Source organism: Hyaloscypha bicolor (assembly GCF_002865645.1).
Source record: "Hyaloscypha bicolor E unplaced genomic scaffold K444scaffold_15, whole genome shotgun sequence".
Classification (NCBI taxonomy): Eukaryota; Fungi; Ascomycota; class Leotiomycetes; order Helotiales; family Hyaloscyphaceae; genus Hyaloscypha; species Hyaloscypha bicolor.
Genome location: NW_020194517.1, coordinates 679234 through 704229, shown reverse-complemented (window position 1 = coordinate 704229; position 24996 = coordinate 679234). Strand labels below are relative to the sequence as shown.

Here is a 24996-nt window from a genome sequence, read left to right as displayed (position 1 = left end):
TTTGATTTTGTATCGTCCCGTCATACTTCATCGTCGACGTACTTGCAATGGTATAATCATAGTACCATCGCCGAATATTTCCATCCCAAGTCGTCAGGTCGCACACTGTCAAGATTCATTGTCGTTTTCCTTGAGTCGTCCGGTCATCGGCGAAAGTTTATCACTGCCAACTTCATTTGATTAGTTTCTGCGAGATCGCATGAAAGAAATAGACATACCCGACTGTTCACCCCATAGGCAAGCTTTTGGCCATTTGCATCCCAACATAACGAAAATTGGTCCTCATCTGTGGAGGAGTGTTGAGACTGGGGTGTTCGCCAGCCGACTTCATCTCCTCTGGTCCAAATCGCTCGAGGGAGGTGAACATCGTCAACTTTCCAAATACAGACTCGCTGACTAGTAGCACCAGCAATAAATGCGCCATCAGGTGTAAATGACACGGCAACTACAGCGTTGCCCATCGTCATTGAGCACTTTGGTTTTGAATCTACAGAACGGGCATTCCAGATGCTTATGGCCCCGTCCTCACCACACGACGCCAGCAGTCGCTCTGCATCATCTTCTACAGCCACAAGAAACGGAATGGGTTGCCAGACCAACGAATTAACTTGGCCTTGGTGAGCGTTAAATGAACGGATGTGTGCTGCTTGATCCCAAATCTATCCACAAGTCAGTCAGAATTCAGAGGACCTTTTCAATCTTTGACGCACATCAATTATGCCTGACTCGTTCGTGGTAGCCAGCAGCCGGGAGTGCCAGTCGTAGGTAACCCTGCAAAGGGTGTCGTTGTCTCGAGTCTCATGCTTTTTCCCGGGTGATATCGATTCTTCAGTGCAATGGAATGCGAGAAGGAGGTCACCGCCACATATGAAAAATTCGTCCTCGCTCGTCCAGGTAGCATCCAGCATTTGCTGATCCAGCGAATGATTTGGTAAAGAGTAAGACAAGGAGTTGCTCATATTTGGGAGCATGACAGTCAACAGCGTACCTCTGTTCTCATCCTGCGGGGAGATGGCCAAGCAGGCAGTATTGGCAAGATTCCAATGGAGACAACAAACCGGCGATTCGAAGCTGTTGAATTCGGCGAAGGATTGTGCATTGTTGTCCCAGAACTCCACCTTTGCATCTACCTTCCCATTCCCATCGCCGTCATCCTGCGGCTCACTAGATACTGCGAGATAGTTTCCATCGGATGACCACGATAGACCGGTAGCAGTAGTAGTAGAAGGAGCGCTCTCGTCGAGAAGGTTGTGTGCAGATGCAAAGACAGGCTTCCTGGTGCTTCTGGGGCTTTCCGACCCTGAATCGGGAATGATACGCGAGAGCGTCCACATGCGGGCTAGCGCATCGGTTCCCGCTGCGGCCAAGATCGTGGGATCAATGGGATTAAATTCGCATTGTAGCAGCACGGCGTTTCTCGACGAAGGCTCATCTGAAAGCTCGAGAAACGTCGTTTCAGTCGACAGTTCGTGGACTTTGTCCACCTGCGTGCCTTGCTCGGGTCCGACCGTGACAATGACTGGAGAGGGCACCTGCTCGGGCGATGGGTACGCGTTTTCATCGCCGTTTTGGTCGTCATCGATGTCCATTGGAGTTGGTTCGAAGCCATTCTCGTAGCCATTGCTGAGACGTGCTTTCTTTACTGGTGGTCCGCCTTGAATTTGGGCCTGGTCGTTGTCGATTTGGCGTTTTCGGGCATTTTCAAAATCCTCGTCAGCCGCTGGCGATGCTGGCATTAAAGGACCAAAGAATCCGCACGCAGGAGCCGCAACGTCGCCCGTGGACTGCGGTGAGTGTCAGTTGGGACCGAGATGGTCAGGATTAGCTCCCAATTTCATTTTCTACGCACCTGCTCGGGTTCCCTCTCCTGCACATTGTACAGAAGGCCTCTGTTCAAAACAGACACTAGTGCATGATGAGTGACATGGGGCGCAAATGGTAACTCCTGCGGATCTTGGACGTTCCACTCCTTCTGGAGTCGAGCAGCAGTCTCTCGATAATCTGGAGCACCGTGATTAGTTCTCACCAAGGGCCTGATACACCGAATCCGACGTGTACGAACCTGATTCCAAGAGATACCTGTGATGTAATTGCCGTTAGCGAAAGCCTCTGTACCTGAAAACCGAGCGGGTGGATCACGAGGAAACACGTACCTCCAGATCAGATAGTTGATCCTATGGGAATCGAGCTTCTCCTTCGTCATCGCTTCGCTGTGGGGGCCTCGCGATGCACGAGGAGATGGCGGGGAGCGGTATATTCGTCAGGTCGTCTTGTGGGCTGGTGTTGATGGGTGAGTGTCGAGATCAGGAATGAAGGTCCTCCGGAACAGACGAAATAGTCGTGCGGGATGCTTGATGTGGGGACTGGGACTAAGGCGGCTGGCAGACCTGGCCACCACCAAGCCGAGAGCAGGTACGATTTTGCAGGGGCAGAGACCATGTAGGGGTGCTTCGTTGTCAGGGATCGACGCCTTCAAGGCTTCCAATCAAGACGCACCAATGGGCGCGGGAGAGGGTGTTCGGAGGTGCGGTGCTGCTTCTGCTGGATCGCCTGGCTCTCCCTAATTCCTGCTAAAGTGAGCAGCGGCGCGCCAGCGACATAGGGTTCGCAGGGTTTGTCGATTGGCTGTGACAAACTGGAGCAGAGGAGCAGAGGAGTCTGGGCCTGGGAACAGGGAGAATAAGAATCTCGCGGCCATAGCGGCTTCTACACGCGGTGCGACATGTCGATGGTGAGTGTAGATGTGATAGAGATGCGATCAACTGCGGGCAACGTTCAGCAGCATGGATGGTAGGGAACGGGAGAGTGGATCTTCTGAACATGCCCGGGAGTTTCAGGCGTTGCTCAACTTGTTCTCGAAGCGAGGCGGATTCATTCGATGCTTAAAATATGCCACGTGACTGAGCTAACTTCCGCGTGTTGTCCTCTTCCTTCTGGAGCTCTGGAACATCCAGAGACTCAGGAACAATCAACGTCCCTCCACCCCTACGTCGATCCTCCAAGGACCCTCCAAGTACGCCGCCATGCCTCCTAGACTGAACATCCCACCCATCACGCGTCTCCTCCTCATTGCCCTTGTGGCGCAGTCTCTCCTGAGTTTTGCAATCCGCTACCGGCAATGGACGGAGGAGTCTGACGTCGTCGTTCCATACCTCGTTCTAGTACCGCAACTATCTCTGATATATCCTTGGACCTTCCTCACCACAACTCTGGTGGAGAACAATGTCTTCACGCTGGGAATCTCTGGCGCTACAATCTACTATGGAGGGAGGTATCTTGAGAGAGCGTGGACGTCAGCAGAGTTTGGAAAGTTTCTCCTAGTTGCTGCGCTGATCCCTAATTTGGCTTGCTTTGGGGCCTTGGTGATTTTATTTGCAATTACTGGGGATATGAGCTGGACGTAAGTGCAGACTTCCACTCCTGCTATTCAATTTGCTGACCAACCCGAGGTTAATGACTATCAACGGCACCATATCTTTACAAATATCCTTCCTTGTCGCCTTCTCACAACTCGTACCCGCACATACCGTTACGCTGTTCCGCGGCATTGTTTCACTCCGAGTTCCTCGATTCCCCCTCCTCCATATCCTCGGCGTCTTTCTGCTATCCCTCACTCCCATCCTGAGTGCTGCCAGTTTCTTCCTGGTCACGAATGCATTCTTGACTAGCTGGACATATCTGCGGTTCTATAAGCCTGCTTTCCCAGACCTCGAAACTTCCCAACCAGCTTCATTGCGAGGAGATGCTAGCGAAACTTTTGCTTTCGCCGAATTCTTCCCCGACCCAGTGAAGCCATTCGTTTCCGTCTTCTCGAACCAGGTTTATAACATCCTTGTGTCACTGCGCATATGTACACCGTTCTCAGCCGCAGACGTATCAGCATCTCGAGGTGATACCTTTATCCAGCGAGGTGCTCCAGGAGGGGCACGAGCAGAAGCAGAGAGGAGGCGGGCTTTGGCATTGAAGGCTTTAGATCAGAGGTTACACGCTGCGACAGCAGGACCTGCGAAGACTCAAACTCCACCGCCAACTCAAGCCGGGCCTAGTGTGCAAATACAACCTCAGCCAAATGTTCAGACACCATCTGCCATGCTTGGAGAGACGACTTATGTACCTGAAAGAGAAGACGAAAAAGGAGCTCATTAAGAGAAAGAAGATATGACAATCGTACGGCGGCGTGATCCTATTATAATTTGGTGGCGTTGGAGGATCTGCGGATAGATCTCGGTGCTAGGCGTGTATAATGTTGACTGTATATCACTATGATACCCAAATTCTCAGCTGCTCTGTCATCAAGTGAAGCTCTAGTGAGGCAACGACCACCAGAAACGAATGGTCGTCATCAAATAAAGATGCTCCTTCTATGTAGAGGACTTTAGAAGAATGATCTCATTTGAGCCAAGTGCTGGTATGATTCATCTAGTGGGCGTTCGATAGAAACTACGCCATATTGCCTAGCTGATGTGAAAATTGAACGTGAACTTACGCAGTGGGTATAGGCAAATCCTGGCTAATAAGCATATGCATATTACCCTATTATAGTTATAAAGTGTGTCCAAAAAATAATTAAGGTAATTAATTATATTTAATTTATTTAATTATCTAATTAATCATAATTTAATTATTAAGCTTTATGTTGCATGGCAACTGCAGGCTGACAACGTGATCTGACCTCACGTGACCATATTCACTGTATTTAACCTTAAGCTCTGGCCCTCCGCGCCACACCTCTCTTCCTGATATATCTGAATTATATTACATACACCCGCATTACTGCAACATTCTGGGAGACTTGTTAATGTCCTTCGGGTACGACAGTGGAGTGTAGTAAATGTTAGGGGACTATTACAGAGTAACTAGGTCAAAGGGAGAATTACTGTCCTACGAGTTGTGATATAGCTGGGCAGCCGCAGGCATGTGCGGGGGACAGCTCGCAGGTGCCTTGGCAGGGTTATGGTATTATTAACTGGATGTTTCAAACGCAAGAAATGATCCGAGGTGTTTTTAATGACTCCACAATCCTCTTCCCTCATAATCTTCACCTTCCAACCTCAAGGCGCAGTCACCGAGTGCAGCCTACCCATTCTTATTGACCACCCCCTATGATTCAATCGCGTTCACTGTTCAGCGTCAAGCACGCACTAAACAGGGTGCCCAAAAGGCCTAGGGTCTCGATCTTTAAAGGCTAGCTGGCAAGGCGTCTCAGTGGGCTAAGTGGCGCAACTTCAGGGCGCTGGTGGGAGATGGTGGCGGAGAAGGTTTCTGATGTTGGGGTTGGTGCCCAGGGGCTCACTTCTGCAGATGGCAAGAACCCCCGGAAAAAGGAAATCCGACTCACTCCACGAGCCGGCCGGGGCGTGAGACACGGATCGAGATTTGATTCTGAACCTGTGATTCCACTTCTTCTGAGTCCTGTTTCTCCAAATTCGCACCAGTTCTATTGTTTGGATGGGGGAGGAGAGGCGAGGGGACGGGGCTTGGGCCATTTCCGTGTTCGGGATCAGCCGCAGCGGTGCCCAGTGGGATTTTTGCGATTGTCAGCACAGGCGGGATGCACAGAGGAGGGGGGGAAGGCAACAGCTTTGTGCATCTGACACAATTCATAGCCTGCCGCTCGCCCTCCTTCGTGGGGGAGGGAGACATACATGCACAGCGCCTTGCCTTGCCTTACTGGTGTTGCGGTGGAGGAGTGGCTTCCGATGAAACTTTTATAGGTCAAATGCCGCCGCTGTCGGTCAGCGGCATGCGCTTTTAGCCTCGTAGCCGCCCATGTTTGAGCCTTTGAAGCATGCATATGTGGATGAAAGTGGACGTGGGGCGTTCGATTTGGAGGTAGGGATCTTCACGCTGCTGATTTGGAGGAAATTCAGTTAGGTTTTTCGGTTTCTTTTCTTTTTTTCCGGATGGGGCTGGCATGCTGGCATGTAGAAAGGCGTCGTGGCGGTTCAGAGTAAAAAAAACCCTTCTGTCTGCATGCAGGTCAAGCCCCAAGCACGTGACCAGCCGAGAGCTTCCATGATTCTCCGATTCTTCTTTCTCCAGATAAATGTTCCCAACCACCCACCTCCGCAGTATCGGCCCCTCATGGAGAACACTCATATCCCAAGTATATTAAGTCGAAGACGAAGTCGATCTCCATGTCACGTGCTACCATTCTCGATGCGGCCATCGCTCCCTGAGTCGACAAGCTTTGGACAAGCAAAAGAGCTATGTCGTACCAGTTTCAGTGCCGCCATGTACCCAGTGGCTGAAAAGCACAGTCGTTTATCCAATCGAGGTGTTCTGCGCGCATCGTCGCGCTGGTGACAGTTAAAGTCCAGTGAGGGGTCAGTCCGTCTAAAAGAAAATGGAAGGGGGCGGCCAAGGGCCATGAGAGGAGGATTGCCGACAATAGCTTTGTGTTTGTATGTATGCGCCCAGCCACACCATGCACTGCATTACAGGACGTGACGTTTGTCAGGCTTCGCTTTGAGATGGTTTATGGTTTGGGGGGGAACGTGACGCCGAGGAGGGCGGCTGGGTTCCTGGGCCCTTGTGCTGCTTTGGCGAAGGATGGGGGAGGAAGTTTGTGAGTGGCAGCACAAGTCAAGTGCTATTCACAGACATCGACAGAGACATGACCCGTTTCCCGGATAAGCCGAATCTGAGAGACTTCACGTTTTCTCCCGAGATGTTTCTGAGCGTTGTCGATCTTGTTTCAAGATCAAGAGGAAATCATCACACCCAAGCTTCGTTGATATCATTCCCTGCCGTCTGGAGACGCGGGGAAATAATACAGTTCACATCCGGATGCGGCGGCTGAATGCGACACGACTCACCTCATCGAATTTATTCCGACGCAGCCTAGAACTACTGCGCAAGCACTGTATCTTTATTAAGATATCTGACTTGAGTCATGGGAGCTTGGGACGGGAGACGTGGCAAGCGGCCAGGATATACCAGACCTGGGCTGGGTATTTGATCAAGGGTTCTGGATTGATACCCCATTGGGAGCCCAGTAGGGAGGGCAGTGGGAGCCCCGGATGGACAGCTGAAGCTTGATTGATTGATCGCTGCAGCCGTTTTCTGGTGGTGATATGCATGCTGGCGTGGGCGCCGGCCTGCTCGCTTGCGCCTGCAGGAGATGAAGACTTTGCCGAACCTCTCATGCTGTGCCACTCCATTCGCTCTGGCCCTGGCTCTGGCCCTGGCTCTGGCTCTGGCTCTGGCTCTGGCTCTGCCTTTGGCTCCGGCTCTGGCAACTGGGTGGCAGACTGGCATGGCTCCCGGATCTCTTGTGCCATGCTGGGTCTTGCCTGGCATGCCTGGTCTTTGCTCCCTGGATCGTTGAGAAACGAGCGGCCTGCAGCCCTGGATCCCGATAGGGCAACCGGGCCGCAGGTTAGTTAGTCTTATTTCGCCGCTCGTCGAGTGTTTCCCCAGCGTGAGACATCGGACAGCCACCACCACGATGACACCCTTGCCCCTTGCCCATCACCATCGATGATGGCCTTTTTCCGCTGCAACCCAAAACCCCCACAAATGCGAGCTCTGTCCGCCGTCAAATAATGCCCTCCGCCCGGCCCCGGCGCCGTCACGACACTACTGCGTCGTGCCCAAGTCTTGCGCTCGCGGGACTGCCTGCCCTGAGACCTGCGCGGACCATCACGACCTGACTGCTGGGCGGGACCCAGAGGACGGCGCAGTTGATCGCGGCTCGAGTCTGACTGAGCCTGAGTCTGCGCCGGAGTCTGAGGACGAGGACGGGGACGAGGACGAGACGAGCACGCGCGCTGCAATGTAAATTTATAGTACTCCCCGTACAGTAACAGTACTGTCCTGCACACGATTCCGGGGAAGTTGGAACATCATTCTTGCGAATGGGCCCGGACGGGAAAGCTCGCGGCGTCAACCGTTCGCCCACACTGCAGCACTGCAGAACTGCAGAGTTGCAGCGGATCCCACGCCCTCCCCCCTTGGACAGTCCTCCCCCTCCCCCCCTCCCCTGCGATAGTACGCCATCGGGCATAGCGCGAGCGCGGAATGGCCCCTGGCGGCCAGTCATTTCCCAGTTGGGCCTAGCCCCGCCAGCGACCCATCATGTTCGACTTCCGGGCTGTTGTGGGCGCCACAAATCCATGGATGACAAGCATCTGCAGCTCAGGCTAGCCGGCCTCCCATGCGCTTCCTGGTCAGACAAGTGCTAGCGCTGGGTAAGGGGAGTTCGCGGTGTTGATGGAACTGTGGGCTGCTCCTTCCTTTGCCCGCTCCGTCACTTCCTTCTTCCAGCCTCAAACTCTGAGCGTTGTACGGAGCGAGAAGCTGCGAGTCGAGCTCACCCCCAACGACACCCCATCGACACCCCCATCGACACAGGTCTGCCTGCACTCGTCCTCTTCACCCTCTGCATCTATCTCCACGAGACTTATCACGAATATCTCTTCGGCCGAGCTCCTGGACCCCTGCGCCACCAAAAGCAGCCGCCTCGAAGTGCGACCGCGTTGACGTTTATTCCCTCCAACGATCGAGTGCTTCAGATGGTATTCGCATGGTTCTGATCGATTGACTTGTCCCAGTAGACTTCAGATCCGCCCCTGTTCTTGACGGGTTGGAATATTTGTATTTTTTTTGGCGATACATTTTGGGTGCGAACCCGCAATCCTAGGCGGAGTTCACAATTTGTCGCGAACTGAGCCATGGCGACGCATCACCCGTCCCCTCCGGCTGGTATGAATTTGCATCATGGTCCACCTAGTGGTCCTCCTCCACCGCCGCCAAGCATGCCTCCTCCACAGCAGCAATGGCCAGCTGCGCAGCAACAGATGGCGGCGATGAATGAAGCGGTGTGGCTACAAATTGGTAGGTGGTCTTGTCCATATCAAATACTCGTCATTTACACAATTGTACAGGGAGCCTTGCAGAGCTTCTGGGCAATCTCGATGAAGCTATGATTTCTTATGAACACGCACTGCGTGCCAATCCGAGGTCCATTCCCGCCATGAACGCCATAAGCTGCATCCTCCGGACACAAGAGCAATTCCACAAAGCCGTGGAGTACCTCCAAAACATTCTCAAGCTAGATGGCAACAATGGAGATGTTTGGGGGAGTTTGGGTGAGTGTCGTAGATTTGCTTGTTCTTGCTGTCGCTAACTCCCGCAGGCCACTGTTATTTGATGATGGACGACTTGCAACAAGCCTACTCGGCGTACCAGCAAGCCCTATACCACCTCAGGGACCCGAAGGTAGCCAAAACGTTCTCTCGTATTTTCTATAACTAACACGTTGACCAGGAACCGAAACTTTGGTACGGTATTGGCATCCTCTACGATCGCTATGGGTCGCTCGAGCATGCCGAAGAAGCGTTTTCGCAAGTCATGCGCATGCAACCCGACTTCGAAAAGGCCAACGAAATCTACTTCCGCCTCGGTATAATTTACAAGCAGCAGCAGAAGTACCAGCAAAGTCTTGAGGTAAGCAGAGCAGCCTGAAGCAAGATGCCCACATTACGCCGTCGCTCATTGTTTGCAGTGCTTCCGATACATTGTTTCCGTGCCACCGACCCCTCTGACTGAAGAGGACATCTGGTTCCAGATTGGACATGTTCATGAGCAGCAGAAAGATGTAAGTCGATTGATTTCCAGTTACAGTGACCTAATTCTGACGACCGTTTTAGTACGACAATGCCAAGTCGGCCTATCGACGTGTGCTCGACCGAGATCCGAAGCATGCAAAGGTCCTTCAGCAGCTTGGCTGGCTGCATCACCAGCAGAGCAACAGTTTCAGCAGCCAGGAGCAAGCGATTGAGTATCTGGAGCAGTCTGTCAGTTCTGGTAAGACTCGTCAAAAATGAGTGGTCCCACATTCCACACACTAACACGTGGCAGATCAAAGTGATGCGCAAAGCTGGTATCTGCTTGGCCGATGCTACATGTCACAACAAAAGTACCCAAAGGCGTACGAGGCCTATCAACAAGCAGTCTATCGCGATGGACGGAACCCGACATTCTGGTGCTCGATTGGCGTTTTGTATTACCAAATTAACCAGTACCGAGATGCACTTGATGCATACTCCCGCGCGATACGCTTGAACCCGTACATCTCCGAGGTCTGGTACGACTTGGGAACTTTGGTAAGTTTGCTTCATTTTCAGCCGAATTCCATTTGAGACATCGCTAAGTGGTGTTACAGTATGAATCCTGCAACAACCAGATCAACGACGCCCTGGATGCCTATCAACGAGCCGCCGAGCTCGACCCCCAGAATGTGCACATCAAGGCTCGTCTTCAGCTACTCCGCAGTGGCCAGACCAACGGACTTCCTGTGCAGACAAGTGCTCCACTTCCGCAAGATGTCCATCCTCAGGCTTACCAGGCTACTGGGGCAGTTGGTCCTCCAGGACCTCAATGGGGCAACTCAGCTCCCCAGCCTCCACCCTCAGGACCGCCAGCGGGACCACCCGCAAATGGCTGGGGTGGCCGCCTGGCCGAGATAAATCCACCGCCGCATCCAGCAAATCCGTATGACCAGCGGGAACCAGCTCGTGGCCCCGGTCCGATTCCACCTCCACCTCGTGCTCAAAGCCCTAGGCAGGAGCAGCAAATGAGACAATACCCAGGATCTGATAGAGGACCCCCTCCTCCTCCTCCACCACCACCTCGTCGCACTCCTCCACGTGAGCATCACGCCCCTATGGGCCCTTACTCAGGACCAGGACTACCTCAACCCGGACCCCCGCCATCAGGCCCTCCTTCTCAGCCACAGCGAGTCTCAAATCCAAATTACGCCGGCCCAGGTGGCTCTGCTGTGCTTCCTCCGGCACCGTCAAACATGAACGGTTCAGGCCCAGGTTCTTTACCCTCATTTCGAGGTGGCAGCCCTCCCCCACAAGTCCGACCGATAATGGACAACCGAATGCCATCTCCCAAGTCTGGTTATCCACACCCCCACCAGTACCCACATCATCCAGATAGCTCCAATCCTGGTGGTATCGAGGGAGGTGCTCCTCCGCCAGCTTCTGCTCTCGCTGCTGCAGAAGCAGCCGCAGCTGAGCGCAACGGGGAGAGGCCAGGTTCCGTTGGCTCAAAGAGAAGAGGGGAGTGGGAAGAAGAGCCATCTATGAAGAAAGCTGCATCAGACGAGAACCGAGCTCAGATGAATGACATGCATCACCGCAGACCATCTACACCCCCGCGAGAGCAGTTCCGTCGAAGCTCTTCAGAAGCCCGCCGTGAGGAGCAGAGGCGCATGGATGATCAGCGACGCGTCGAAGAACAAAGAAGAGCAGAGGAGCAGCGCCGAGCAAATGAAAACTATCATCCGTCCGAAGCCGCCCATCATCCACCAACCCATGGTCTCCCACCAAATCACCTCCCACCTATGCAGCAAGGACCACCGCCGGTGCACACTCCAATGCATGAGTTGCCCCCTCCTCCCCCGCCTCCTGCCCCAAAGGAGTATCCCATGGAGGACCGAGAGCAGAGAGATCGCCTCGATCATCCACCCCCACCTCCGCCACTTGTTGGAGAGCCTGAACGTGCAGCGAGAAAGATGGATGTTGATGAAGACTATGATGACGATGGAGAAGAGGATAAGAAGGGTGGCATTGTTTCAGCATCGGGATCTGGGCCAGGTTCTGCATCAGGAGAAGCCAAGACTACATCCCCAAGTGGTGTAAACGGGCATGCTGTGAACGGTGTGTCGAATGGCCAACCAAAAGTTGAAACCGCGGCTTGAGTTGGAAATGTTTTCGTTTGTTTGTGTTGATCTCACGAAGTGTAAATCACTCTTCTCGTTGAGCGTATTGTATAGAATGACGAATTTTCACGAAAAGTTCCCTAAACATTGTGAATGGAGTGATATCGTCGGACGAGATGCAAAACTTCGAGGTGAGCTGGATGATTGTGCGTCAGTTGAGAGTGAGATTGTGTATTCGCAACCAACTCATCTGGGTCTGGGATCATCGACAACGAAGAATTGGATAGGTTCCATAACAGCTGAAGACTGTGTTAGTATCGTAGAAACGACAGGAGAGATGAGAGCCAAATATCAGGCTGGCATCAGGAAATTCCGTGCTTGGGTCTTGACGTCCGAACTAGACTGAGTTTCTCTGATGGCCTCGAGTTTGTGAAGCAGATCGCGTGACCTTGGCTGTGGAGCTTGGACAAGTCGGACGAACCACATCTTTCTGGGACAATCCAAATCCGTTGTACTACTTCCACCCGTACATTAACAGGGTTTGTTCTTGATGGAGAAATTCGTGTCTATTGATAGTCAGTCTTTCCAGGTTTTCTTCTCTTCTCTTGTCATGTTCTCGGATCACGTGTTGATCGCTTTTTTTCTTGAATTCGCTAAGATATTAGCGCCGCGCTAGCACAAAGCCTCCCACAGCCAGATTTCGGTAATATTTTCAGAGAATATCTTCAGATCAACAACTGCGCAACGCCGACGCGCAAGACCATTTCAACGACATTGGCGATCTCAGATACGTATCTCGAGATCCTCAACGATGTCGCACAGAAAATTTGAGGCACCCCGCCACGGCTCTCTTGCCTTCTTGCCTCGAAAGAGAGCTGCCCGCCATAGAGGAAAGGTCAAGAGGTGAAAAAAAATTCCCCTCTTCCTCGCGGTTGTCAAGAGCTTGCTAACTTCAATCAGCTTCCCCAAGGATGACCCGAAAAAGCCTGTCCACCTCACTGCCACCATGGGCTACAAGGCCGGCATGACCACAATCGTCCGCGACCTCGACCGACCCGGTGCGAAGTCACACAAGAAGGAGGTTGTTGAGGCTGTTACGGTCATCGAGACACCACCGGTACGAACAATGCAGCCCGCTTGGCTTTGTGCCAATGGCTAACATCTTTTATAGGTGATCGTTGTTGGTCTAGTTGGTTACATTGAAACTCCTCGCGGTCTTCGATCCCTCACCACCGTCTGGGCTGAGCACTTGAGCGATGAGGTTAAGCGTCGTTTCTACAAGAACTGGTACAAGAGTAAGAAGAAGGCCTTCACCAAGTATGCCAAGAAGCACTCTGAGAACTCTGGCTCCTCAATCACACGTGAGCTCGAGCGCATCAAGAAGTACTGCACCGTTGTCCGTGTTCTCGCCCACACCCAAATCCGCAAGACCCCTCTGAAGCAAAAGAAGGCCCACTTGATGGAAATCCAAGTCAACGGTGGCAGCGTTGCTGACAAGGTTGAGTTCGCCTCCGGTTTGTTCGAGAAGCCAGTTGAGATCTCCTCCATCTTCGAGCAAGATGAGATGATCGATGTCATTGCTGTTACCAAGGGTCACGGTTTCCAGGGTGTCACAAGCAGATGGGGAACCAAGAAACTTCCGAGAAAGACACACAAGGGTCTCCGAAAGGTTGCTTGTATTGGTGCCTGGCATCCTTCCCACGTCCAGTGGACTGTTGCCCGTGCTGGTCAAGACGGATATCACCACCGTACCTCGACCAACCACAAGGTCTACCGTATTGGCAAGGGCGAGGACGAGGGTAACGCATCAACTGAGTTCGATGTCTCCAAGAAGCAAATCACTCCGTAAGTTTCGTCCAATTGGTTTTCCTAACTATCGCTAAGACTATGCAGTATGGGTGGCTTTGTCCGATATGGCGAGGTCAAGAATGATTTTATCATCCTCAAAGGTTCTGTTCCTGGTGTCAAGAAGCGGATCATGACTCTCCGAAAGTCCATGTTCATTCACACCTCGAGAAAGGCATTGGAGAAGGTTGAGCTGAAATGGATCGACACCTCGTCGAAGTTCGGCCACGGTGCATATCAAACACCTCAAGAGAAGCACAACTTCCTGGGTACGCTCAAGAAGGACATCCAAACTACTTCTTAAGTGCGGGATTGCATTTCTTTTCCGGCTTCACGATCTGGTGTAAGGGGGGATTACATTGCATCGTGTGCTTTCTGATGGTCACCCAAAATCTGGGCATGGAGTAGATAGCAATTCATGAATGAATCTATGAAAAGCAACAAAATTGTACCAATTCTGTCCAGTACTTCGTGTGACATAATGCTCCAATTCGAAATGTATGATCTCAAACACCGAATCCTTCAACACCCTTGAAATTCTTGAATCTTCCTGCCCACATTCGTCATCGCCCCTCAAAAGCGCACGTCCTTTCCAAGCACATGCAATCCAATCACCCCGCCTCATCAACCCCACCAACCCCTACATAAAGCATAAAGCTCTGAACCTGATGGAGCTGTCGTCGGTTGCTTAGGCCTCTCCTCTCACTACATCAAGAAACTGCGCGAGAAGAAGGAGGGAGGAGCCTCTAAAAATCGCGCTCGTGTCGAATCTGTATCGCCGCCATTATCACCCTTCGCAGCTTCGCAGGCAGGCGCGCAATCGCCGTCTGTCAAGGACGCACAACGAGGGCTCCAAGACGAGCATCTAGCCACTGTCCCGCCAACAGTCGAGCCCGGTGGCGAGAGCAGGACCGAGACAGAAGCTGCGGCGACCTTGGAAGTGACGAGGGGCGTTGCCGCTACAGCGCCCGTACCAGCGCCTACTGCGTGAGCTTTGAGCGTTCTTTCATCCCATCTTCTTCTTTCGTCCAGAAGAGAGGAATTGGAAAGGCTGAGAAGAAGCTCTTCTATAGCACGAGCACGAAATCGAAACCAACGAGGCCGCAAGGAACAGGCCCGGGAGAGGGACTAGCTGGTGTGAAGCTCAGCAGGATGGCGTCAGACGAGGACTACATGGCGTTTCTGGATAAGGCGAATAGGGATCCCAATGAGGGGACAGCGAAGACGCAGGGGAAGGGGAAGGTGGAGTTGAAGGCTCTGGATCAGGGCGTTACGATCCCGGCGGCGCTGAAGAAGGCTACGAGTGATGCTTTCTATGTTAGCGATGCGGATGAGCCGTTTGTGCCGGTTTGTCTGAAGTTTGAGGGGAAGAAGCTGCCGGATGAGGGTCAGTTGCTTCTCCGCTTTTGATGTTAACCCTCCGCTGACACGGCACGACTAGCTACCTTTGCGAAGTTGGTCAACCACCCAAGTCCTGATGATGCGGAGGTACAGATTATGGATATTGGAGAGTGGGATACACAAGGACAATACAAGGAAATTGTTGATGCCACGAGGGATGCTACAAAGGGGAGTGATGTTAGGGTCTACAGGATCGGTAGAGAGGGCTCGAGAGCTGAGTATTGGGTCGTTGGCATTGGGAGTGGGAAGCTCATTGGGGCCAAGGCTTTAGCTGTTGAGAGCTAGATTGCTCATGGGAGGCATGGCAACATTGTGCAAATTGGGATATTCAGAAGCCACGTAGGCTTAGATTGCAACGAAGGCCATCGTTCATGACGGAATAGTCTGTATTATACATGAGATGCGAAATGAATGCCAATAAAAGCCAACAAAGGACATGGAAAACCTAGAGAAATTGAACGGGTGAAACGCAATAAGAAGTTCGTGGGCGTGCCCATAAAAACTCAGAAGGCAGGTATAGCTTCCGGAACCTGGAGGCTTACCTTCCAGTAGAACAGAGTTGCTCTAATTGCAGCTGCTCGAGGATGTGAGTAAGGAAATAGTGTTCAGTTCAACTACATCTTATCGATATTCCGGATAACATTACTGATACAGAGCGTAGTAAGTTTATATGTAGTCTCTTTTGATGTACCGGGCAGTAAGCATATCTACATACATGATCACTCGCACATCTCTTTTTTCCAGCTTAATGAAGGACACACCCATCCTTCCTAAAAATCACATCCAAAAATCCGTCCATCTTTCGAGAGAGCTAGTAAGGAACATCCAACCGTATGGCCGTAAATACAAAAACAATTGGAAAAGAGTGACTGGCAGAATCTTCGTGATGAAAAGGGTCACTGACTGCAATGAAGCTTCAACTTCATTTCAACAAACCTCGCACTTCCATCCTTCAAACTCAACTCTCTGATTTCGCACTACGACTGGAACGCGGCCTGTTGGAATTGAGCAGGGGAGCCAGTACCACTTGTTATCATGATGTCCTTTAGTTGTGCATTTTCAGATGCCTTGAAGCAGAAATTATGAAGGCGTGGAACAGGGCCGCTGATCAAAGGTATTGTCATTCATGTCTAGCCCATGCATCTGTCTGGACGAGGGACAACTTCTCATACTTCTAGAAATGTTTTGGTGTTCTCTCAGAAACCCCTGCCTTTCCGAGGAGAATGCCCTGCTAATTGCTAGATTCTTGGATTCCGGTCATTCTTCTAGCAGATTTACAGTACGAAGAAAGTGCCTTTCGGATTCCACTTTCGCAGCATCCCTATTGTTCAAATATCCCAAATAATGTTGGGAAAATGAATTATATTAACGACCCAACTTTTCTGAATACAATCACTCGCCTCCCTTCGCCCTATTGCAGCTTAAAAGACCACTAGAAAGTTGAGCCCACCACTCTGCAGTAAGCTCGAGGTTTGGGAGAGATGTAACATTTACTTTTTTACTTTTCATCGATTGGATCTCGTTTCTGGAATTCATTGTATTCGTGAGTACTGTGCAAGGCTATCTATCAACTGCAGAATGCAAGGAGAAGTGAAAACTCATTTTTTGAAAACCGGACCACACCTAAATCCATCCACAAAGGCGAGCCGCGGAATCCGTTTACATCTCGTCTTCTGAGTCGCTTCCATAGCCATGTGCTGAAGGAAGAACAACAGGGGTTGTCATCTTCGGCTCGACTCTTCGGCCAGCAGGCTTTGCCCAGTTGCTGTTTCTTTCAGGGACAACTGTAGCATTTGAAGCTTGTGAGGCTGTCTCGGACGGGACACGTTGCTTGGTGTGCGCATTGCCGTGAGAATCGTAGGCTGTGTAGGTCGGAACATTACCAGAAAGACTTGAGCCCAGACCACAAGCACCCCTTGATGGTTGACTACACAATATTGGTCATTGCATTCAAAATATGATAGGGAGATGTAGGCTTACCCAAGGGGGGCGGCATAGGAGTTCTCATTCTCGGAAGCACCAGACAGACTCAAAGCTCCAAAACCAGCGTACGGAACAGCGGTGAAGTTTGTGTGAACACCGGCGGATGAAGCGGCGTCCAGCTCGGATGTACCAGCGCCTATTCGCTTGTTAACAAATTCTCAGATGGTATATGGCATTCTTACCTGGGTAGCCGTAGCTTTCATACTCGTCATCAGACCAGCCTGCTTCGGGGTCACTCATAGCAGCATTATTGTCATTCTCGCTGGCCGTCGCCGTAGCATTATAAGTCTATTCTCAGGTCAGCCATCGCACATCACAATCAACCGCGCGTCGTTCTCAAGATCTCAATGTACTAAAGGGTTCCAGCATTCACTTACATCTTGTTCATCCGGAGCGATGTCGGTGGAGACAGCTGGAGCCTTGAAAAAGTCAGAAGTGCATCACTTTCGCTGATGTTTCATTCTTACAGTGGTGACACCGGGTTCAGCAGCTTCCTTCCACGAAGTGCAGCTAACACACCACTTGCTACCACCATTGCTACGAGCTTGCTTTGAGAATGCATCAAGAGCCAGAACAAGACCGCACGGTCCTTCGCACCTCAACTCACCAGTCTGACCTCCAACGCAAGCCATACTATCTCGGATTAGCCTTGGAACAGTCACAGTCTCGCAGTTGTGGACTTACCAACGAAGGCGAGCGGAGACTCCATCGACTGATTGACCGGTCCCCTCCTTGTAGGTGTATGTGCCTAGTTGCTTCTTGGAGAAGCAGGCATTGGGCTTCCTGCGATCGAATTAGTATGGAATTTTCTGTACTCGAAAGGGGATCTCAGGAACTGAGAAGGCAAGCTTACCACTTCTGGCAGATGAAACACTTGTATCTATTCAGCATTAGCAGCTTTCAAGAGATTGATTTGCAGAATGTAACTCACCTGTCGAGGAGCCGGACGGACTTCTTTCTGCAAAGGCGAGTCAGCCGAAGTTCACTTTCAAAATCCGAGATCGAACTTACTGCTCGGAAGTGAAGTTCTTCATCTTTGTGGTATTCTGTGACGCGAAAGTTAGCATGCTTGCTTTGAAAGGCGGATGAAGATGTGATGAGAGTGCAGAGGTAGATCGGTGGAGGGGTGAGGAGCATGGGCGAGGGGGTTCCCAGAGCTGAAGCCACGCAGACGCTATTCCAGCTGAGCGAGTGGGGAATTGTGGAGGAGAAGGAGGTAGAAGGAGTGTGATGGAGGCCCATAGACATCTACCTTGGGGATGGAAGGCGGTGATACGATACAAACCTCCGATGAATGAGGGTTGTAAGAAAGAAAATGGTTTAGCTGCGAGAATGGCCTTTAAGCAGGCGTGTTGACTTAGCACTCTAATTTTAGCGAGCACTCTCCTCCAAAGGCTGAGCTGCACTGCACTGCACCTCTCCGCAGTGAATCTGATTTAAACAGGCTATTTGAGATCAAACGGAGTCGCTTTTTGCCTTGGGAAGAAGAACCAACGGCCTTTGGCATTTGAACAGCCCCGGAAGTTATTTTGGATTTCTTTTCCCGAATCACCCCTTTTTCAATGGTTTGATTCCTTGCAGCAGACATATCAATATCTACCCTCCTCAACATGAAAGACTGTCTGTAAAGAATGCAATCTCCATCTATGCTAATGTGCTGCAGCCCTACAATCGATGCTCGAACTAAGGTCTTTGCTGCTTTGACGTCGATGCCGTCATATTCGCCCGTGTTTACATCTCAACTTTGCAAGCAGATCGCCAAACGATTCCATCCCCACAGATGTTCTCTCAACAAGATCCTACAAGAAAAGCAGATAGCGAGGGGGAAGACAGCGAGACAGTCATGAAGCTATTCTTACTCGCTCTGGGACCCCCAGGACTTGACCTGGAGCCAGCGCATTCGGAGTATGTTTACTCCCGGCCACTTCTGGAATCATGCCGACAACTCCAGACCAGAGAGTGTTCCTCTACTCCAAGACCATACAGCGGTCATCCAGCATTGAATACCCAGCCTGCTTAAGCTTCCAGCTACAAATATGCTTTCGTCTCGAGTGGAAAATTATGCTCCCTGCTTCAAAGCAGTTCAACGAATACATCTACAAGGTGAGGGCAAGGGCGTTAATGGCATCAGAGCGAGTTTAAGGCACTGTCAATGAGAGGGCTGCAATGCTTAAGAGATCCTATATCAAGGCCCTTGCAGTTTGTGGAAGAACGCTAATAGGACCAAAGTCTGATGCGCCAGCCTCCACTGGGATTAGGCCCTCGCTGGGCTCCATGTTGGCAGCAGCACCACCGCTTTCTGCATCCTTAAGAAACTTCCGCTATGCCTTGCACTCTTTCTTCAGCTCACTGTTCTCTTTCGCTTTGGTTATCTCTGCTCCACGCTTCTCCGATTATCGATGGCATCGTAAAATGTAATGGTGCGGTCGATTCGAGGAGAATTATACGGGACTTATTTACTCCTCGAAAAATGTGACCAGTACGCTCATGATCAAGGTTACTACAGCGACTTTGCATCTTCCTCCTACCTACTATCAGCCTCTGAAGACTACCTTCTACGCGCTTTGCATGTTACGTGAGACCACTGGAACAATGACTGACACACTCGTGAGCTCACCAACTGCCCCGATGTCTGATCATGGCTAACATCCCCCAGATACGTTGAGATTACTCAATGAATATGTCTCGCAACCAGCATTGCTGCCTTGCCGATTGTTTTGAAGTCCTTAATTGAACAATTTAACCAAGCTTACATCGGAACACTAATCCCACGGCCTTTCCTCTCGGATCTCGATTAGACACTGTCAACCTCTGTGAGTTGCTAAACACGCTGCTATTGCTGCTATTGCTGCTCTGGTTCCTTGTCCTGGAGTTCACTGGCTTCAATTGCAAACGCTTTGGAACTGCTTTTCCCGCTGCAGAAGTGCTCGTCTTCTCCGTTCTGAGGGCGAATGAGCCATGATTGACTGAAAGATGTCAAAAACTTTTGACTGAGAACAGTGGTTCAGAGTTGCTAGCTTGGCTTTCGAGGCAGCCCTCCTCTATTGATCCGACGGGTCTGGTTTTCTCCGTCTCAATCATTCAGATTCTTGGAAATGAGGTTGCTGACGGCTGCTGGTGCATTTGCAGCAGATTATCATCGACTTCGCTTCTCCACTGGAGGTAGTCTTCGCTGGCCATGTCTTCCCCGCTGCTACACATCATTTATTTGAATAATGTTGTCTGCCCTCAGCTTGAAGGTCTTAAACCACCTTCACCTTCATCGACTTCAAGAATGTTTCGTCATACGCTGTGATGTCCAGACCATGCGGATACTTCCAGCACTATACTCAAGATCCATTTGAACTCCAAACAGAGAGAGACTATTGGAGATTGTTCAACTTCTAGGGACGAATAAGTGGAAATGACGTTACGAGCCAGCACGTGACGCTACGGCTTTTCTCCTTTTCAGAACCTGTCTCAGAGATCCAATCCAAACCCTCGGGTTCTGGAACCCCTAAAACATCCGATGACTGCGTTTCAAAAGCGAAAAGCTTGGGATCCTTGCAAAAGCATCCATGCACCCTGCCTGGAAGGGTGGCCAATTACCCCCTGTGCCTGGCACAGCCACAACCAAGCCGAGCCGGTGCCGCACTGAACAGTTCCTTGTTTCTGATGTTTCCAAAATGGAATGTTCCGGGGTTCAATAATATGAGAGCTTGACCTCACCGATCTCGACACCTTACTCCTGGGCCGGCACAATGGGGCTTGCAGGGGAAAGGCTAGAGCCGGGGACCGTCCCGAAAGCTACTCCCAAGTGAGCGTTGCAGGTAAGTGGCTTTAGGGCCGAGCAATGCAGACTAGGTCAGGAACGGACAGACTAATTGATGGGGCCCCTTGTCCCATCACAGAGAAAAGGGGCTCGGGCTCGGCCGCCCGTTGGTCGTTTGTGAAGAGGGCTCCAAGGGACGGGGAAAACGTGACAGCCGGAGGTGAGAAGATTGGGCAGCAGTCAAGGGATGCTTTTATTCGACGGGGCTCCTGGGACAGCTGCTTGGGCACCAGAAAAATAGGGGAAGGGATTGGATATGGAGAAAGTGCCGCACCGCCCTCCCAATAACGCGCACGCGCATACTTCTGTAGATCACGGTTCTTCGAGGTCCGGACCTGTAACTACAGAACTGCAAGTGCTATCGAAAGCCCTCAGACCTGGAAACAATCAGCAAAGGCCTGAAGGCTCAGCAGCACTAAGAACCAAATCCATATCCACGCGTAAAGGAATTCTGGAGCTTATTCTATTTTGGCATCTCTCACTCAGCGAGCGAGCCCTCCCAGCAGCGTTGTCGTGGCTAGCGGGGCCCCCATCAACAAGGGCACGCAGGCTCGCAGTGATACAGTACATCACCCAGACCCCGACCACGACCAAAGTCAATTAACCTCGCACGCCTTCGTCCTCGTCCCCAACTTTATGCCGCCTTTGCTAATTGTGCCTTCTCCCGCCCCGCCACCGCGGCCCCTGAAGGAACGTTCCTTCTCGAATCCATTTTTGTAACCGAAATTTGCCAGCTTCTCCCAGATTGGCGATCCTTCATGCGACAACGCGCGACCTTCTAAACTTCATGCGCTGTCCTAGCCAACCTCATCCACAACTTGGGAGGCAACATCGACACTTCCTTTGCGTCCTCAGCATCACCAAACCACTCTGACGTTACCCCTATCGACTCCGCTCATCGTCCGCGAGGCTCGCTCATCTCCAGTATCCCCTTCCGGTCGCTCCATCGCTCCTTCGACCACTGCACTTGCTCGACCTATCCACACTCATTTATGGCAATCACCTCGCGACGAGCTCATCAACGGCAATCATAGGTATGCTTGATTGAATTCTACGTCGTGATATAGCCGTCGAAGATTGCTTGAAACACGGCTGACATTGTTACTCGAACAGCACCATCGTTGATCCAGCACCTCAACACCTTCAACCTGGGATGAAATAGCCGGAGGACCACCCTTTCCACCTCAACCATGACCGTAGCGTACGATCTCACCCATCGAGGGTCGACACCTCAAACCACACCAGGCACGGCGTTGGAAGACCGATTTGAGGTCTTGAAAGACATCGGAGATGGCAGCTTTGGAAGCGTCGTGCTTGCGCGAGTTCGTGCTGCAGGTTCTAGTGTGGCACGACGAGGAACTATCGTATGTGTCCCTAAAGTCATACAGGATCATGGAAGCTAACCGACCATGTTAGATCGCGATCAAAACGATGAAGAAGCAATTCGAGTCCTTCGCTCCGTGTCTCGAACTTCGAGAGGTCGTATTCCTCAGAACTCTTCCTCAACATCAACACCTTGTCCCAGCATTGGACATCTTCCTCGATCCCTTCAGTAAGAAGCTCCACATATGCATGGAATACATGGACGGGAATTTATATCAATTGATGAAAGCCCGTGACCACAAATGTTTAGATGTCGCCAGTGTCAAAAGTATCCTGTTCCAAATTATGCAGGGTTTGGAGCATATTCACGCTCACCATTTCTTCCATCGCGACATCAAACCCGAGAACATCCTCGTGTCGACATCAACACAGCAAGACTCGGGTACATCCTTTCGACGATACTCGGCCATGGTCACTCCTCCCTCAACTCCACCCGCGTACACGGTTAAGATTGCCGATTTTGGACTTGCTCGGGAGACTCACTCGAAACTCGCCTATACAACTTACGTCTCGACTCGTTGGTATCGCGCGCCCGAAGTTTTACTTCGTGCGGGAGAGTACTCGGCACCAGTTGACATCTGGGCGATTGGTGCCATGGCTGTCGAAATTGCGACACTGAAGCCATTATTTCCGGGGGGGAACGAGGTTGACCAGGTGTGGAGGGTCTGCGAGATTATGGGCAGCCCGGGCAATTGGTACAACAAAGCTGGTTCACGAGTTGGAGGCGGAGATTGGAGGGAAGGCACTCGCCTGGCCGGCAAACTTGGATTTTCCTTCCCAAAGATGGCACCTCATTCCATGGATACCATACTTCAGCCTCCACAATGGCCAGCTTCACTCAGCAACTTCGTCACGTGGTGTTTGATGTGGGATCCGAAGAGCAGACCGACATCCACGCAAGCTCTGGCTCATGAATTCTTTACCGATGCCGTTGATCCTCTCCGGCCCAAGTCGTCGGCATCAAAGATGCTCGGTAGGAAGCAATCGGACTTGAGCTATCGTGGCTCCAAAGACTTGACAGAAAGTGCGACATCATCTTCGAAGTCATCGTGGTTTAGAAAATCGTTGATCGGCCGGTCCGAGAGCTCCGCAAGCGTTGCGCAGTCAGCTGGAAAGGAGAACATTGCTCCACGGCCCTCACCCGTGCATGCAGCCACCGAGATTCCAGTAACGAAGACCCGGCCACCAGCTGCCAAAAGATCAACATGGAACAATGGTCCATCCAACGGTGCTCCAATGCCCATTTTACCCACAATCAAGCCCATATCCCCCTTGTCAGATGCCGTCACAGCACAAGCAAGCAGTCGCACACCATCATATAGCAATTCATACTCAAATGCTAGTCAGCAGACATTGAATGTAGACGACAAAGTTGCCAAGAAAATCGGCAGGCAGCTTTCGGTGGCATCAACGAACAATCACTATGCCGATATACATCGGCAACAAGCTGAGATGGCCTTGAATGGCAACTCGGGCCTTGCTTCGCCGCCCAATGGGCAGAAAGAAAGTTTCTTCTCACATTTGAGAAAACGAGCGAGGCGATTCTCGGGCCGTCAATCCCAGACACCAATCTCACCCAAGTCAATGGACATTGAAGCCCAAGCAGGATGTGGACCATGGGCCAGCAATCGTTCTTCGATGGTAGTTGATAGCAGCCAACTTCCAAGTCCTGTTCAAAAGGTCGATACCTACGAGGCTTTAGATAAGGCACTGCGAAATGTGCAGCAGAATCTTGACTCATCCCAAGCAGGCAATGCTCCCCCTCCGCCAAACCACCTCATCAGTCCGAGCAGCGTCCTTAAGCGTCACCATTCTCTTCCCCAACAACCCCGATCAGTGGACAATTTACGAGGCGTGGGACCAATCTCAAGTCGGACACGGCGTTCTCAAGTGCCTGGCGGGGCTCGTCAATACGAAACACCCGATGAGGAAGACGAGTTGCTTGACGAGGTCTTATCCAGCACCCACAGAGTTATGAAACGGTTGGACCGAAATTCTGGTCAGAACGATGGTCGACAAGCCCTGAGACAGTCCTCCAGCAACCTGGCACTATCAAATCCCTATCCTACTCCATCCCCCTCGGCCAGTGGAAATGCGGTCCTCTTCGGACAAGGCATTACGCATGTGACTCCCTCGAAAGCCCCAGTCAGGGACAAACAGTCATCAACGCCACCGTACGACTACGAGGAGAATGAATGGGCCGCCGACGCCGCTGCAAGTCTCTTTGCAGCTTCGAGCCGCTTTTAGACGATCAGGAGATCGTTAGTCTGTACATCAAAAGGAGGAAAAGTTCTTTTTGTCACATCTACATTTGCACGGTGTTGAGGATCTCTGGGGGCATGGCCTCCTTCACTTTCATACGTTCCTTTGTAACGTGGGCTCATCTTGTTCTTCCATCACCGGGGTTCAGCGTGTATATTCCGGCGTCTAGTTGTTGTTGACACCTCATTTTCATTGTTATACTTCATACCTTAAGAGGGAGCCGCCATAGACGCGATTCTCATTGCTTCTTGTCTTCAAAATACCCCCTATAGACTGCACAAATATAAGTTTGGAAGAGAGAGGCGAGCAAGACTGCTTCACAGCTGAAAATCTCTTTTGTCACTTCTCGAGGATGGCTGGGCTATCGTTGCGGGCGAGAGCATGTACAGTTCTCGCCACACGTTGTTTTAGGGAGTCATCTGTTTTGTCTGTACGATTCAAGAATGTCCTGGCGGAACTGAATTTATAGGAAGATGCCTCTTCTATGGATATCTTGGTGCATCTGGATCTATGGGGGGATGGTAAGGGGTTGTTGATTATGGATCCGATTGATGCGATTAATCGAACTTTTCTGGGAAATTGGCCATCGATACGTCCTGCTACGCTGCTGGCATAGCGTATCGTATATTGGAATTGG

General features: G+C 51.4%; 10 protein-coding genes across 10 annotated transcripts; 5 read left to right on the top strand and 5 right to left on the bottom strand.

Moving 5' to 3' along the window:
• Positions 1–37: 37 nt before the first annotated feature.
• On the bottom strand, positions 38–2386 carry K444DRAFT_159227 (lish protein). The gene is made up of 6 exons (XM_024870654.1): positions 2154–2386; positions 2063–2079; positions 1850–2001; positions 711–1784; positions 219–659; positions 38–170 (listed from the first exon to the last, which is right to left on the bottom strand). Exons 1-6 carry the CDS (start codon positions 2201–2203, stop codon positions 144–146), a joined length of 1761 nt encoding a protein of 586 aa, XP_024742877.1. The 5' UTR covers positions 2204–2386; the 3' UTR covers positions 38–143.
• K444DRAFT_607387 (uncharacterized protein) lies at positions 2151–2450 on the bottom strand. Its single transcript, XM_024879164.1, has one exon. It carries the CDS (start codon positions 2437–2439, stop codon positions 2200–2202), a length of 240 nt encoding a protein of 79 aa, XP_024742876.1. The 5' UTR covers positions 2440–2450; the 3' UTR covers positions 2151–2199.
• A 573-nt stretch (positions 2451–3023) lies between these two features.
• On the top strand, positions 3024–4119 carry K444DRAFT_509588 (DUF1751-domain-containing protein; the record flags this gene model as incomplete). The annotated part of the gene is made up of 2 exons (XM_024873423.1): positions 3024–3400; positions 3450–4119. Coding segments are annotated over 2 exons (1047 nt in total), but the record flags the coding sequence as incomplete, so codon positions are not given.
• Positions 4120–6825: 2706 nt separating this feature from the next.
• On the bottom strand, positions 6826–7481 carry K444DRAFT_701418 (uncharacterized protein). Its single transcript, XM_024888031.1, has one exon. The coding sequence runs from the start codon at positions 7300–7302 to the stop codon at positions 6850–6852; it is 453 nt and encodes a 150-aa protein (XP_024742874.1). The 5' UTR covers positions 7303–7481; the 3' UTR covers positions 6826–6849.
• Positions 7482–8360, bottom strand: K444DRAFT_158896 (uncharacterized protein). Its single transcript, XM_024870652.1, has one exon. It carries the CDS (start codon positions 8042–8044, stop codon positions 7574–7576), a length of 471 nt encoding a protein of 156 aa, XP_024742873.1. The 5' UTR covers positions 8045–8360; the 3' UTR covers positions 7482–7573.
• On the top strand, positions 8361–12037 carry K444DRAFT_159186 (TPR-like protein). Its single transcript, XM_024870653.1, has 8 exons — positions 8361–8838; positions 8889–9092; positions 9140–9222; positions 9271–9450; positions 9509–9601; positions 9654–9810; positions 9865–10109; positions 10169–12037. The coding sequence occupies exons 1-8, from the start codon at positions 8676–8678 to the stop codon at positions 11711–11713; spliced, it is 2670 nt and encodes an 889-aa protein (XP_024742872.1). The 5' UTR covers positions 8361–8675; the 3' UTR covers positions 11714–12037.
• Positions 12038–12307: 270 nt separating this feature from the next.
• K444DRAFT_552398 (60S ribosomal protein L3) lies at positions 12308–13971 on the top strand. Its single transcript, XM_024876582.1, has 4 exons — positions 12308–12577; positions 12635–12791; positions 12846–13519; positions 13568–13971. The coding sequence occupies exons 1-4, from the start codon at positions 12486–12488 to the stop codon at positions 13821–13823; spliced, it is 1179 nt and encodes a 392-aa protein (XP_024742871.1). The 5' UTR covers positions 12308–12485; the 3' UTR covers positions 13824–13971.
• Positions 13972–14415: 444 nt separating this feature from the next.
• On the top strand, positions 14416–15380 carry K444DRAFT_580577 (uncharacterized protein). Its single transcript, XM_024877707.1, has 2 exons — positions 14416–14906; positions 14961–15380. Exons 1-2 carry the CDS (start codon positions 14672–14674, stop codon positions 15203–15205), a joined length of 480 nt encoding a protein of 159 aa, XP_024742870.1. The 5' UTR covers positions 14416–14671; the 3' UTR covers positions 15206–15380.
• A 1199-nt stretch (positions 15381–16579) lies between these two features.
• K444DRAFT_659215 (uncharacterized protein) lies at positions 16580–17970 on the bottom strand (the record flags this gene model as incomplete). Its single annotated transcript, XM_024886334.1, has 9 exons — positions 16580–16847; positions 16901–17039; positions 17086–17191; positions 17281–17322; positions 17371–17536; positions 17588–17686; positions 17757–17783; positions 17835–17861; positions 17915–17970. 9 exons carry the CDS (start codon positions 17968–17970, stop codon positions 16580–16582), a joined length of 930 nt encoding a protein of 309 aa, XP_024742869.1.
• A 3934-nt stretch (positions 17971–21904) lies between these two features.
• On the top strand, positions 21905–24344 carry K444DRAFT_517842 (kinase-like protein; the record flags this gene model as incomplete). Its single annotated transcript, XM_024873813.1, has 2 exons — positions 21905–22078; positions 22131–24344. The coding sequence occupies 2 exons, from the start codon at positions 21905–21907 to the stop codon at positions 24342–24344; spliced, it is 2388 nt and encodes a 795-aa protein (XP_024742868.1).
• Between the last annotated feature and the right edge of the window lie 652 nt (positions 24345–24996).

Bases quoted from the DNA above. Each gene is read 5' to 3' on its own strand.
- K444DRAFT_159227 (XM_024870654.1), bottom strand. From the start codon at position 2,203: ATGACGAAGGAGAAGCTCGATTCCCATAGGATCAACTATCTGATCTGG. The intron at 660-710 runs GTGCGTCAAAGA...ACTTGTGGATAG, and splicing joins ACGAGTCAGGCATAATTGAT to ATTTGGGATCAAGCAGCACA. The intron at 171-218 runs GTATGTCTATTT...AATCAAATGAAG, and splicing joins CCTATGGGGTGAACAGTCGG to TTGGCAGTGATAAACTTTCG.
- K444DRAFT_607387 (XM_024879164.1), bottom strand. From the start codon at position 2,439: ATGGTCTCTGCCCCTGCAAAATCGTACCTGCTCTCGGCTTGGTGGTGG.
- K444DRAFT_701418 (XM_024888031.1), bottom strand. From the start codon at position 7,302: ATGCCAGGCAAGACCCAGCATGGCACAAGAGATCCGGGAGCCATGCCA.
- K444DRAFT_158896 (XM_024870652.1), bottom strand. From the start codon at position 8,044: ATGACTGGCCGCCAGGGGCCATTCCGCGCTCGCGCTATGCCCGATGGC.
- K444DRAFT_159186 (XM_024870653.1), top strand. From the start codon at position 8,676: ATGGCGACGCATCACCCGTCCCCTCCGGCTGGTATGAATTTGCATCAT. The intron at 9,602-9,653 runs GTAAGTCGATTG...CGACCGTTTTAG, and splicing joins TTCATGAGCAGCAGAAAGAT to TACGACAATGCCAAGTCGGC. The intron at 9,811-9,864 runs GTAAGACTCGTC...AACACGTGGCAG, and splicing joins GGAGCAGTCTGTCAGTTCTG to ATCAAAGTGATGCGCAAAGC.
- K444DRAFT_552398 (XM_024876582.1), top strand. From the start codon at position 12,486: ATGTCGCACAGAAAATTTGAGGCACCCCGCCACGGCTCTCTTGCCTTC. The intron at 12,578-12,634 runs GTGAAAAAAAAT...AACTTCAATCAG, and splicing joins CATAGAGGAAAGGTCAAGAG to CTTCCCCAAGGATGACCCGA. The intron at 12,792-12,845 runs GTACGAACAATG...CATCTTTTATAG, and splicing joins CGGTCATCGAGACACCACCG to GTGATCGTTGTTGGTCTAGT.
- K444DRAFT_580577 (XM_024877707.1), top strand. From the start codon at position 14,672: ATGGCGTCAGACGAGGACTACATGGCGTTTCTGGATAAGGCGAATAGG. The intron at 14,907-14,960 runs GTCAGTTGCTTC...CGGCACGACTAG, and splicing joins GAAGAAGCTGCCGGATGAGG to CTACCTTTGCGAAGTTGGTC.